The sequence below is a fragment of the Talpa occidentalis genome, unplaced genomic scaffold (assembly GCF_014898055.3).
Source record: "Talpa occidentalis isolate TD23 unplaced genomic scaffold, MPIMG_talOcc4v2.1 talOcc4.14, whole genome shotgun sequence".
Lineage (NCBI taxonomy): Eukaryota > Metazoa > Chordata > Mammalia > Eulipotyphla > Talpidae > Talpa > Talpa occidentalis.
The window spans coordinates 74,377,091-74,391,595 of NW_023601433.1; the positions used below are offsets into that span (position 1 = coordinate 74,377,091).

Sequence of the window (14,505 nt, forward strand, 5' to 3'; positions counted from 1 at the left end):
GCATGTTTTGGTTTCTTTGTGAAAAGGTGGCAGACCCTAATTGAACATCCCAGAGCCCACATTTTGAATTTTTATATTTCGCTTAACCCAGCAAGTAAGCAGAAAAAATAGGAATAAATACCTCCCTTCAACTATGTACCCCAGCTGCATGCTCAGTTAGAAACAAAGAAACCTAGAATCCATGGTGATTTTCTCCTAGTGAGGCCAGAATTTATAAAAGCCAGCACTGGTAGTGACTGACAGGGCACTGTGACAGCAAGTTACCAACCAATCTTAGTCATAAAGTCCAGCTATAGAAAAATGCTGCTTAGGGCAGCATTCTGTGGATGATCTCCCTGGCTTTGTTAAGATCACATCAATGTAGTATCATTTTTCCTCTGTAGTATAAATAATTTTTATGAAACAGTTTGGCAAAACACATGGCATGTAACTATACCACTACAAATGTGTTAGCAGACCTAGTCAGAAACCATGGCAATGATCAGATTTTGTGCATATTCTTGCAACAGTAAGAACATAAACCTAATCTTTTTAAAGACTAACTGGTGTCCTACCAAAGCTGACTATTGACTCTGTTCAACAGAAGCTTCCATTTGCAAGGTAAAAGAAGCAAGACTTGTTCTCAAGCTACCACCAAATAATCACAGTATTTGATGGCTTAGCTTATTTTTTAATCTTTTATGAACTCTGCAGAATTATATCTGGATCCTCATAACATGATGATTTGGGATTAAAGAATACAGTGAATACACACAACCTTCTGGTATAGCAATTTAAGCATTACAGAGTGAGTAAATAGTGTAGAGTGAATCTTAACACTTGAAACAGAATCTTCCAGAATCCAGAAATCCACCTGACTGCCAAGAATAATACTTCCGTGGTTCAAGCAATACCCGTACCCAGAGGGGTTTCTACAGACATAACCACATGAGTTACTGTATATTGGGTAAAATAGAAAAAACAGACATTTGTGAATGTACAGTTTGCAGACATCTTAAAAGTACGCATAAATATGCAATTTATAAATATAGAAGAAAGGGGGCTTAGAAATATGCAGCATCTGTTTAAAATTGCTTAATTATATGGTTTCTTCTATGGGTTTTCCTCACCCTAGCTCTGATTTTTATTGGGGGTTGGCAGTGCTGGGGGGTGGATTGAGAGATTGATCTCTTAACCAAAATAAATGAAACCATTCTCATTAAAAGAAGCGCTATGATAAGGACTTAATATATGAGAGATTCTGACTTCAGGATGAGGTAGAAATGACTTAAGTGTCAGAGATCAAAATCGTTAAAATTGGATATCAAAGAAAACCTTTCAATTCACCAGGCTATACTGAAGCAGGGTTCGTTGGATTATCTAGCAATAAAACAAATGCACAATATCTTCTCATGCATTTCACACATGATTTCTATTTCAGTTCTGATGTAAAACATGGTATCATAACACATCATGCCACAAAGAAAGAGTCAGTTTAGCTAATTCAAGTAAAACACCAGGCAGCTGCTAACAGAGATAGGTCATGGCTGGGGAGGGGCACAGCACATTCAGTTTGCTATGTTTTCCTTCAGAAGAATGTCAATAAAAACCAAGGCCAAATGAGGTATTTAAAGAGGAAGTGGGGAGAAGTCCTGCTTGCAGTGAACCACTGGGTTCACCTAACAGCGCCAGACAAGTTAGCAAAAGGGAGCTCTAGCCAAATGTAAGTCACCAACAACTTGAAGAAAACTGTCTTTTTCGCTGAATGTCCTGGGGCAGGGACCAGTCCCACATTTAGAAACATTTCTGGGACCAATAGCAATTTATTTTGATAGAACCACCGGGTTGTTTTTTTTTTTTTTTCTTCCTTGAGTTCTCAACAAAGGAGCCATATTAGGAAATAATCTCGCAAAAAGCAAAGTGCCCCCTCCCCCACTCCCCCACGATCGATGTACACACACCCGTGCACGCTGACACGCACAAACACACACCCGTGCACAATAGCCAGCGCTCACACTCGCGTGGACCCTCGTGGCTGCCCGGGAGCCCCACGGGCTGAAAGGCTGGGCCATGGCCCCAGGCACTCCAGCAGGAGGCCCCTCTGCCTGGCTGCCCGGGAACAAGCTGCTGGGCCGTTGTGCTGGGGATGCTCGCCCCCCAGCGGGGCCCTGGGGAAGCGACTGCCAGTGGCTCAGAGTCTATTAACCCCTTGGGGAAGTGGATACCTCTACACCCACCTGCGGGGACACAGGAATGTGTCAGAGGTGCAGCCCCAAATTCCTCCCCAGCGACAGGGCACCACCTAGTTCTTGGATCATGTCAGCTCTTGGCTAACTCCTCCAACACTAATGGCTGGCTGCACCGGGCTCTTAAAGCAAATGGGTGTTTCTGAGCTGTCACACTGAGAGTCCAGGCATACCAGGAAGGAAAACTTAAGAGGATAGTGGACACAGACCAGACTAAGCAACTGTCCCTCAGGGACCAGCACAAGTCCCCAGCGGGCAGAGCTGTTTGGACTGGCTGGCCCAGCAAACTACAGTAGGGGTCAAAGGACCCGAGGGCTACTGCCCTCTGTCACCCTTCCCCGTCAGTCATCAAACCCCCAACCCCCGCCCCAGGACACTTACCTTCTTCCGGGGCTGCCATTTCATCATATTTGTAGAGCCGATACGTGGAACATCAAGATGCTGGATGGGGCTTGGGGGCAGATGCAGGGCAGCGTCGACTCCAAGTCATGCTGCCTTCCCCCCACCCCCTAATTCTTTCCCATATTCACTGCGAAGGAAAAAAGGCCAAGAGAGAGTCCAGTCTTTAGCCTTCAGTTCAATGAAAAGTATTCCCAAACCGCGAAAACACTCCCCACCGGGCTAGGAAGTCCCAGCAGCAACCAGCATACTCCTGCCAGAGCCAGGCATTTTCTCTCCTGGCCAGCGCCTGCAAAAGGAGCCTGCCTGAGACAGGGGGTCTCCACGCCGCCGCTGCAGAGACCCTCCCTCAGAGAAGAGACTGTGAACAGGAGCTGCTGCAGAAACCCAGCCGGGCTCCTGCCATCCAAATCCCTTTTGGCGAATTCGCCTCTTCTCAAAAAAAAAAAAAAAAAAAAGATTAGACAAGCAATCAAACCCTCACGCACAGCCTGGAGCAATTCCCAAAATTCTGGGTGTATTTCTCGTTTGTAAAATTTAGCAAAGAAAATTCCAAGATCTGTAATCAGAGCTTCTTTATGCTGTTTTCTCTTCTTTCTTGGATAACTTGGGGAAAGAATCAGCCCTTCCCGAAATGCCTACCTTCCCTGAACACGTAAATAGGAAAACTTGGTTTGTGTGTTTAGATTTTTTTTTTTTTAATTCCCAGGAACCTTAGTGGGGAAAGGCTGGAGGAAATCCTGCAAGAACCCAACTCTACAGCTCAGTCTGCACTAATGACTTCCTTCCCTTCAGTGCAAGCACAGCCAGCCCAGCTTCAGCCACACAGAGCAAACGGTTTCTGGGTCTTAGTGCCACGACATCTGCTCCAAAGCAAAAAGTAAAGCATACAGTTTCAGGACATGGGGAATCAGAGTCAGAAGAGATGTTTTCAAAAGTGTACACAGATTTGTGAATTTTATCAAGAGGAAAAAAAAGGGGGGGGGCAGAGGGAAAGAACTCTAGACCAAAGTGCTACAAAATCTTAATGTCTAATTTGAAAAATATATATATTTGAGGTATCTGACAAGACTTTAAAAATAAAGAATAGATTCTGCTTCTGTAATTTAACACTGAATTTATCACTGTAAAGATATTGTTATAGAGATTGAGCTTCATTTAGCTTCTGTAAAATGACTATCTTTTTTAAGGCGATACATCTCCCCCCAAAACAAAAAAATACTATGTAATTCTATATAGTCATCCAATGTGTCTAACAACTCATTCCTACCATGAGGCTATTTTGATTGCTGGGAATATAATAGGTAGTGTAAGCCACTAGAATACTAATTGATGTACATAATAGTAACTGATATACTATGAGTCTGATGTTCCAATAGTGTTTAACTTATTATTCTCAAAGTTCCATATTCAGTTTCAGGGCTGGCTAATGTGCATGATTATAAGCAGATTGGTCACTAACTATAGTGGATTATAAATGTCATTAAAATACTCAAAACAGTTAACTATAACAAATTACTTTCGAGACTTTTTCTTAGGCTAAGAGTCAGAAATTCAATGGTGAAAGTATTATCTTTTTAATAATGATGATAGTAATAAGTACAGCTAAATGAAGAGGTATTACTCTGTGTCAGGACCTAGGCCTCAATCATTATCTCACGGCCATGCAAGGAAGGTCTTAATGTTTCATTTTCCAAATGATGACATTGAGATTCAGAGGGATCATTTGTTCAACCAAAACCACAATGCATCAAAGGTGGTAGGTCTGGAATTCAGCTGACTCTAGAACCTATTCCCTTTCCATTATATGCATCAAAGCTACATGCCAACCTTTAACTCTCATCTCAATAAAACTATTAAGTGCATATAACTTAAGACAGTCCCTGTTCCAGGCACTAAATAGGAAACTGTCCTTTGACTAAGAGGGTGGCCCCATTCTTGAAATTACATGCACAATCACAAATAATACCATTACTCTGTATATGTTCTAACATATCCAAATCATTGGAATGGGTGTAGTTGTACCTACTTCCCTAAGGGGTTAACAGACTCTGACTGCTGGCAGTATGGAAATTTCAATAAATTCCCAGCCAAATTCATTAATCTACCCCCAAATCAGTTTCTCTTCCCAATTTCTTTCGTGCATAGCACTGCTATTCATCCAAGATCACAAACTAAAACCTTGACATTCCTTCTATCTATTCTATCACCAAATCCTTTCACCTCTTCTTGGACATCACTTTCAAATTTCTAGTGCTGACAGAGACTAGAGCTTCACAAAATCAACATATCTTAAGTACCAAGTAGGTGTAAAGCTTCACATAGGATTAAAAAGTATAAGATTTAATCCCTATGTTAGAGGAAGTTGGAAAGAAGTTAGAACAGATCAGAAAACCAGTAAAAAGACAGTCAGGCATTGCATTAGTCAGTTAAGCAACAAATGAATTATATAGCCAAATGAGGATAGTAAAGGAAGGTTTCATAAAGGAATCTGAAGTACTAATCCAAAGGAGATATAATTCATTTCAGAGCCAAAAATTAAGAAGCTTATTACAGCCAGTAATGCCCTTCAGGATCTGAGCCCCTCTACCTTTCAGAGCTCATCTTTCCCCCCCACTTCTGCTTCATTTCTCAGCCAGACAAACCGCCACCTCACTGTCCCCTGAACATTTCAAACATATACTTGTTGCACCCTCTGCCTGAATCACTCCTCCTCAGGTACCCTCCTCACTCCCTCCATCATTTCCCTCATTTTGGACCATCCCATCCAAAATAACAGCATCATGACATATGCTGTTACTATCTTCTTTACCCTACTATATTTTACTTCACAGTCCTTAAGATATGTATTTTTTGTGTTTTTTTAATGTCTAATTTACCCCACAAGAACACACATTACAAGGAAGTAGGGACTTCATTATAAGAGCAATCCTAGAGAACAATGCAACCCAATAAGCAATCAATAAATATTTGTTGAATGAAACAATGAAAGAAAGAGGAAAAAGAAAAATAACGTGAGATAGTATTCAAGATACAAAATATTGACCTGCCTAAAACTATAAGGCTTTGAAGGCAGAGATTTTGTCTTGTTCATCTTTATTCTCCTCAGTACCCAGAATAATGTCTGGCACTGCAGAGATGCTCAGTATTTATGGGATTAAAAAATGAATGGGTGTAGGAAGGGTGAGTGGTAAATGAGCAAAATTCCATCCCATTCCATTCTATTCAGAGTAAAAGAAAGTTTGGCAAGGTGTGTTGGAACTAAATAGTGGGGAACAATGAATGTAAGGCAAAAAATTGGACTTCATATTACAGAATGCAGGACACTGAGATAGTAACAGTAGGCAAAAGGCATAGTGGAAATAGCATTTTTAAGCAATTGAATATTTACCAAAATATTAATTATGATTTTAAGCTATTTTTTATGTAAGGCTTCAGACCTTTTAAAAAATATGTACATGATTAAAATGATCATTTGATAGTATCAAAACTGAAATTAAGAGGGGTTAGTGACCGATTCAATGATGTAAAGTAAGTCAATGGCAATGGAAGGGCTAGAACTCAGGGCTTGTAAACCAAGGACTGATACATGCAAAAACACTCATCACCACTTATAAGAGATAAGAAAATCAAAAATACCATAAGATCCTACCTCACACCCATGAAAATGGCCCATATCAAAAGGACCAGAAATAACAATTACTAGCAAGGATGTGGAGAATAAGAAACCCTCATATACTGTTGGTAGGAATGTAAATTGGTCTATTCCCTATGGAAAACAGTATGGCAGTTTCTCAAAATATTAAAAATAGCTGTACCACATGGCCCAGCAATTCTACCCCTAGATATCTACCCAAAGAATACAAAAACACTAATTTGAAGGGATGCATGTACTCCTATGTTCACTGCACACTACAACAGGTAAATTATGGAAATAGTCTAAGTACTCAAGGACAGAGGAATAGATCAACAAAATTTACACACACACACTCATACATACACACACACACACACTGGAATACTACTCAGCTATAAAAAGGATAAACTCCTGACATTTCTAAGAACAGGGATGGAAGTGGAGCAGATAATGTTAACTGAAATAAGTCAGGAAAAAGACAAACACCAGATGGTCTCACTTACATGTAGAATATAGAGAAATATAACAAAGAATCAGTCAAAACCAAACCAATAATAAACATCTGACTGAAAAACTGAGCAACCAGAGAGGGAGTGTGGTGGGGTGGGAGTCGGGTAGGGAAGGGGCCCAATGGAACATGATGGAGAATGTTGGGGCACTGGTGGTGGATGGGGTGTGAAAGTATATATGTGTAGAGTTTTTGAAGAATGACCCCCAGAGTAGATACAAAGATATAAACTTACTTTACCTCAATAAACATAATTTGGGGGAAATATACTACTGCCTGAGTATGGCAGATTGGAACCTACAAAATTGCTTAGGGGTCAAGAGAAAAATTTCTACTTTTACTCTTCCTTATATAACAAAAATTTTCAGAAGCACAAGGTAGATGACATGAGGGAATGACAGAGTCACACGTAAAACAAAAGAGAAATGTGAGGTTATAAACCTGAAGATAGAGGAATTGTGCAAAGGAGGTAGCTGATACATAATTCTAGTCAATTGATGTCACACAGGAATATCTCTCCAACAGTACTAGATCCTCTAACTTTTCATGAGAATTTAGAAACTTCCTGATTTGCTAAAATTTTTTAGCAAACTTCCTGTTTGCTAAAAATTTTTAAAGCATCCTAATAAGCCAAACATAACATGCCTGTAAATCAAAATTCCATCCACATAATTTGTCATAATTTGTGACTGCTAACTTTAAGCCACTCAAGGCTTTACTTTCCCATGTGTAAATTAACGGACATACGTAGTAACTCATCGATGGGGTAGTTTTCTGAAGGCATCTATGATGTGTAACATGTGTAACACACATGGTGTGTGGACTGAAGAACAATCTCCCATGCTCAGATGTTGTTGGACTTAATAAAAGACAAAATTACCTAAATTGGAGGAGAGGGGATCTGAAAACAGTGGGCTGCATCAGAAAAGGAGACAAAGAAAATATGTTTCTATAGAAAGAATCCATTTAATCTTCAAAGGAATACAAGCCTTTAAATTGGTTTTCAGCTTTTTAAGTGTATTTCCTTTGGATCACTTACTTGTAATTTGTTTGCCATTTCTTCTCCTGCTATTTGTGAATATTTCAGTTTTCATTTAATAAGTACCACACAACAAGAGGACATTACCTAGAAGCCTTTATATACCAATATTATCTTAAATCACCTTACTTCTAGTCTTTACTCTGCTTAATCCAAATAGAATCAGTAATTATACCTGAAATATTTATAGATTTTCTATTACACCAATATACTTTCTCCATTAGCAATTATTTATATAGACCAAGGTAACATAATTCAAAATGTTGTGATTTGGTTTATTGTTTCAAAGATCCAATAGCAAACAGTAACAATTTCTCAGCGTGCAGCTACTGAAAGGCATTTTACCAACTCCTTCATTTTTTAACATAGCACTTTGCAAATCACTTTCCTTAAAGTAGATACTATAAAACAATCTATTAAAACAGTATTTCCCTCAATGACTACTTGTCAATTCAAATCTAAACAAAAGCAAGAAAGAGGAAATGAAGAAAACACACCTTTTTCACTACTGTGAATTTCTTCAAGAATTCCTAAGGGGTGATATGTCTGACATTGATCATAGGGTAAATGCCTGAAAAGGCTAGTATCATACTTATTCACATTTATTGTGTTTTATAAGTAGAACAGTAAACTCAATGTGAAACAGCATTTGGAAAATATATTGATTTTCCCAAAGACCTCTAAACTATTTGCAAGTATCTAAAACAAAAATAACTTGTCTCAGTAAGAGTTCTGCCACACAGTCAAGTTGACACGGGCTCATGTGTCCACTCCCCGGGAAGGAAACTGCTCTACAACATCCAGAGAGAATCACCACTGACCTTACACACCTTCCACAATAGGCAGAGTCAGAGGGGCTCAAGCCTCCCTTTAAATTCAACACATTGACTGAATACCCACTTACAAAGGAGTGTACTAGGCCCTATCGAGGAGACAAAAAATAAATCAAGTGGTCTTTGTTCTTGAGGTGATGGCGGTGTGATACAGGTTTAAGAAGACAGGTGCACAGCTAGTAAAATAACAACAGTAGAGAACAGGGATCTTTGCGTCAACCGAGACTCCTTGGAACTGAGAAAGGGTTGCCCCCACAGCCAGAGGTGAGCTGAAGAGCCCCCACAAGCCAGGCCCCATTTGGCAGGGAGCTGGAGCCCAGAGGGGGATCCAGCAATTTGGAGCCCAGCCAGCGATCCAGCCACACCACCTCCAGGGCAGTCTGTGGGACCTCAAGACATAACATTGGAATTAAACAAATATAGAAGGAAAAGATATTCTGTGACAGCGAACATTAACATATTCATAGTACCACTGCCCTACTGGACTTCTGGCAAAACAGTATTTGATTCAATTGGACCAACCAGTTTCTGACATCCCAGAAAGAGCACACTGAAAAGATGCCAGCCAGTACCAGCGACAAAGTGTCCTAACGCATAGGACAAATTAGAAAACAAGCAGCAGGGAGAAGAAAAACTACAAGCAACCAAGCAAGTCCTCAGGGAAAAGACAACCACAAAAAGAAAATCACCCACCAGAGTGCAACAACAGTGACTTGGAAGAACTTCTGAGCCTTCCAGTAAGAGAATTTAAAATTGCCATGATTGGGCCTCCCCAGTGGCGCAGCAGTTGAGCGCTGGGCTGCAAAGCTGCCTGCAGCCTCTGCAGCGCCAGTTCGATCCCCGGCCACCAGCAAGGGTCTCACATGGTGCAACAGACCTCTCCTGTCTCACCCGCTGCTCCCCTCAGCAGTGTATTTCATCAGTCTGTCTGTTCTGTTCCCCACTCTGGTGCATTCTCTCACCCTCCCACACTTCTGACTGTACCCAGTGCTTGCATAAATAAATAATAAATAAATCTTAAAAAAGAAAAAGTGCTCAAAAAAAAATTTCAATGACATTCTTCAAAGAAATAGAACAAATATTGATGAAATTCATATGGAGCCACCAAAAACCACAAACAGCCAAAGCACTCCTGGGAAAAAAAAAGAAGGGAATGAAGGCATCACACTCCCAGACTTTGAACTATACTACAAAGCCATAATCATCAAAACTGCATGGTATTGGAACAAGAACAGACACATGGATCGATGGAACCTAATAGAAAACCCAGAAATCAACCCACAGATTTACAGTCAACTAATCTTTGACCAAGGAGCAAAGAATATGCCATGGAACAAATAAAGTTCGTTCAATAAATGGGACTGGGAAAACTGGGTCACTACATGCAAAAGAATGAAGTTTGACTACTACCTCACACCATGCACAAAAACCAACTCATAATGGATTAAAGAACTAGACGTAAGACCTGAAACCATAAAATATATAAGGAAATATAGGCAAAACACTACATGACATACACCTCAGTAACATCTTTAAAGACTCATCACCCAAAGCAGTGATAGTGAAGGCAAAGATAAACAGCTGGGACTACATCAAATTAAAGAGCTTCTGTACAGCAAGAGACACTAACAAAAACAAACAGACACCCCACCGATTGGGAGAAAATTTTCGCATACAACACTAATGACAAAGGACTGATCACAAAAATCTACAAAGAGCTGAAGAGTCTCAACAAAACAAAGTAAATAATCCAGTTAAAGAATGGGCAGAAGTGGGCCTCCCCTGGTGGCACAGGCGGTTGAGCAACGCGCTGTGAAGCTGTCCACAGCCTCTGCAGTGCTGGTTCAATGCCAGCCGGCCAGCAAGGGTCCCACATGGTCCAGCAGACCTCTCCTGCCTCATCCGCTGCTCCCCTCAGCAGTGTATTTTGTCAGTCTGCCTGTTCTCTCTGGTGAATCCTCTCACCCTCCCGTGCATCTGGCCTGTACCCCAGTTCTCATATAAATAAAAAAAATCTTTTATTTAAAAAAATGGGCTAAAAGAGCTAAAAGGAACTTTTCCAAAGAGGAAATGTGAATGGTCAACAGGCATATGAGAAAATGTTCAGCATCACTTGCAATCAGGGAAATGCAAATCAAAACTACAATGAGAGGGCCTCCCCGGTGGCGCAGCGGTTGAGTGCTGGGTTGCGAAGCTGCCTGCAGCCTCCGCGGCCGGCGCAGGTTCGATCCCCGGCTGCAACCCGGCCACCGGAGGAGGGTCCCACATGGCGCGCAGACCTCTCCTGCCGCCCGCTGCTCCCCTCAGCGGTGTGCTTCGGTCCTTCTGCCTGCTCTGCTCCCTGTTCTGGCTCTGGTGGATTCTCTCACCCTCCTGCGCTTCTGACTGTGCCCAGTGCATGTATAAACAAAACAAATAAATAAATAAAAACAAACAAACAAACAAATAAATAAATAAATAAAAAACTACAATGAGATTCCATCTTACACCAGTGAGAATGGCACATATTAAAAAAACTAGCAACAACAAATGTTGGCGAGGATGTGGAGAAAAAGGAACTCTCCTGCACTGCTGGTGGGAGTGCAAAATGGTCCAACAACTATGGAGCTCTGTGTGGAGAGTCTTCAACCTGCTAAAGATAGAGCTTCCATATAACCCAGCAATTCCACTCCTAGGTATTTACCCAAAGGACACAGAATCACTAATTCAAAAGGGCACCTGCACCCCTATGTTTATAGCAGCACTATGTACAATAGCTAAGCTATGGAAACAGCCCAAATGCCCAAAAATAGATGACTGGATCAAGAAGATCTGGTACGTATATACAATGGAATATTACTCAGCAATCAAAAAAAGATAAACTCATGCAATTTGCAGCAACATGGATGGAGCTGGAAGGGATCATGCTCAGCGAAATAAGCCAGAAAGAAAAAGAAAAATACCGGATGGTCTCACTCATAGCAGGAATTTAGAAAACCTAAATAAGGGACCAGGAGAAAGACTAATTATAATAAAGTAAAAATTAAAATCAACAAGCAACTATAAGCCAGAGACACACTAAGGGGCATGGGGTAGGGACTAGGAGGGAGTAGGGTCAAAATAAGGGGGGTGGGAATTGTCTGGGGACAATAACCAAGATGAAAAAGCATACATTGTGCAAAAATGAAAAATGATGTAAAAATATATAAAATAAAATATTAAAAAATAAAGTTTAAAAAAATAACAACAGTAATAGGAGCTTGCTACTTGTCTGACTTTTAAGAGTCCACGCTCGCAGTGCAAGCTAAGTGCTACCACAATGGAATAACTAATGGTATATTTTCTCCTTAAGACAATGGAAGCCCTAATGAGTAATTAATATTGACTGTGGTAACTAAGAAAGATTTTAAATTAGAAAAGGCATCGCATCCTTTCAATAAGCTAAGAGGGTTTAGAGAGGAGTGTTCTATAATGAAGGTAAAAGCATGAGCTGGAACATGAAGGTTTGAAAATATAGGTCACATCAGCAAGTCGTGTATTGGCAAGGTGTAGTAGACTTAAAGCTAGAGGACTATGAATGCTATTATCATAATAATCACAACTATCATTTACTGAAAGTGTGTACCAAGCATTAAACAGTTCATGCATTTTTTAATTTCCTTTTTTTTCTTCCTAACACTTTTATGAGGAGGAATAATTACTTCGCCCATCTCACTCAAGAGGAAATACTAAAGGGTTAAGAAAATTGCTAAAGTATCATGGCTAGGGTGATAGAAAATTCAAGTCAATCAGTCTCCAAAGTCTTGTTTTTAACTCCTGACTTCAAATACAATACTGAGCCAGTACAGGAATTCAGTCAATGTACTATCAAAACTGTAACAGGGTGGTCCCCAGAAAATGAGGGCAGGGTTCCAGGTTCCCTGCCCCACCTAAGGGAGGGTGGAACTGAGCAGGGAGGAGAAGAAGCTGGAGAGGAGAATGGAGAAGGAAGGAAGGAAAGACAGAAATCAAGAAGACCTAGAGGAGGGGCCTCCCTGGTGACGCAAGGGGTAAAGACACAGCATTATGAAGCAATCCATAGCTACTGCAGCACAAGTTCGATCCCCAGCCAGGGAGGTGACCCCCATGGCGCAGCAGAACCTCTTCAGTCTCGCCCACTGCTCCTCTCAGCAGCATATTTCAGTCAGTCTGCCTGTTCTGCTCCCCATACTGTCTCTGGTGAATCCTCTCACCCCCTGCACCTCTGGCCTGCACCCCAGCTCTTGTATGCATAAATAAATCTTTTTTAAAAAAGAAGAAGAAGATGACCTGGAGGAGGTACATGGGAGGCACATGGAGCAGAGAGATGTGAACAAGCTATACTTGCTTCTTAGTCTTGGATTTGTTGAACAGATATGGGTAAGAGATCCATGGAGAGGTTAACAATGGCAGCATTTATCTTGATTTTGATTTTGCTCTTTCCTTCCAGACTTGTGTGGCCATTTCTACCCCTTTTCTATGGGTCCCCACTAGGAGGTGACTTAGACATATAGCAGGCTTTTGGGCCTCGGTGGCCCTGCTTTGGGCCAACCCTGTTTGGCTGGGCATTTCCCCACAAGGAGATGGGTAACTTCAGGTGCTTGATTTGGAAACTATTCTTTACCTTCTCTTTGTTGCACACTGGTTGTATTAAAGTTCCTTTCCATTAAAGGTCTTACACACTAGACTATGTTTTGTCTTGATGCGGCGGATGACAGACCTATTTAGAGCAGGCAGATTTGGGTGTTTTGGGGTGCCCTTCACCCTGTCCCATAACAAAACTACTAACTCTGCAAGTACAGTGAAATATACAAAGTAGAATAACAACAAAGACAGGAAGACCAAATAAGTTTCTGTCGCTATAGATCAGTAAAGGATGAAGAGGCCAGGAATTAGGGCAGCAGAAACTGAAAAAGTCCTAAGAACTTGTTACATGAAAGAATCAGAGAGGGAAGAATTTAAAAGTGATACTAGGGCCTCCCCCGTGGCGCAGCAGTTGAGCGCTGGATTGCGAAGCTGCCTGCAGCCCCTGCAGCACCAGTTCGATCCCCCGCTGCTCCCCAGCCACCAGAGGAGAGTCCCACATGGCGTGCAGACCTCTCCTGCCACCCGCTGCTCCCCTCAGCAGTGTACTTCGGTCCCTCTGCCTGTTCTGCTCCCCGCTCTGGCTCTGGTGAATTCTCTCACCCTCCCGTGCTTCTGAATGTACCCAGTGTTTATATAAATAAATCTTTAAAAAAAAAGGAAAGGAAGGGAGAGGGGACACAGAACCTTGAGGAACAGCATACTTCTAAGTACAACCTAATTCACTGCTAGCTGGGATGGGTGGGAGACCTATCCAGTTTCTCGAGGCAGTAGTTTGCATTTGACCAAGACTGCCTAGTTCAAACCTTGATTTCACCATATACTAGATGTGTGACAGTGTATTACTTCATTTTTCTGTACCCCAATTTCCAACTCTATAAAATGAAGATGATGATAATAATAGCACCTACCTAAATACATTTGTTGGGAGGATTAAATTATAAACTCAACTACGCATATATGTAAGCTGTACATAAAGTTATGTTTAATATTGTTATTTTGCTGTTTGTTGATTTCTTTCTTCATCTTACCATGGGTTTTGTGTCTAAGTGAGACAACATGCCAGAACTAAATGCTCGTGTGTTTCAGTGGTATAATCATTTTTCTAATGGGACTTCTGCTTCTGTTTTAACAGAGCAACTGGGACCAGCTTCCTTTGCTGAAATAACTGGAAAACTGAGTAAGGAAAACTTGTTTTTTGTGCTGTTTCGAACAACAGACAGCATATCACTATGAATCTTGAAAGAAACAAAAAAAAAATGAGGTGAACCCCATTATCACCT

At 41.1% G+C, this 14,505-nt stretch overlaps 1 protein-coding gene across 1 annotated transcript in view; it reads right to left on the reverse strand.

The window, feature by feature from the left end:
• Window positions 1-5,660, reverse strand: part of TTC28 (tetratricopeptide repeat domain 28) — a 539,739-nt gene extending 534,079 nt beyond the window's left edge. The window contains exon 1 of the mRNA XM_054695213.1: window positions 2,607-5,660. Within this exon, the coding sequence (XP_054551188.1) occupies window positions 2,607-2,633 (27 nt within the window). The 5' untranslated portion in view covers window positions 2,634-5,660. The remainder of the gene's footprint in view (window positions 1-2,606) is intronic.
• Window positions 5,661-14,505: the final 8,845 nt, after the last annotated feature.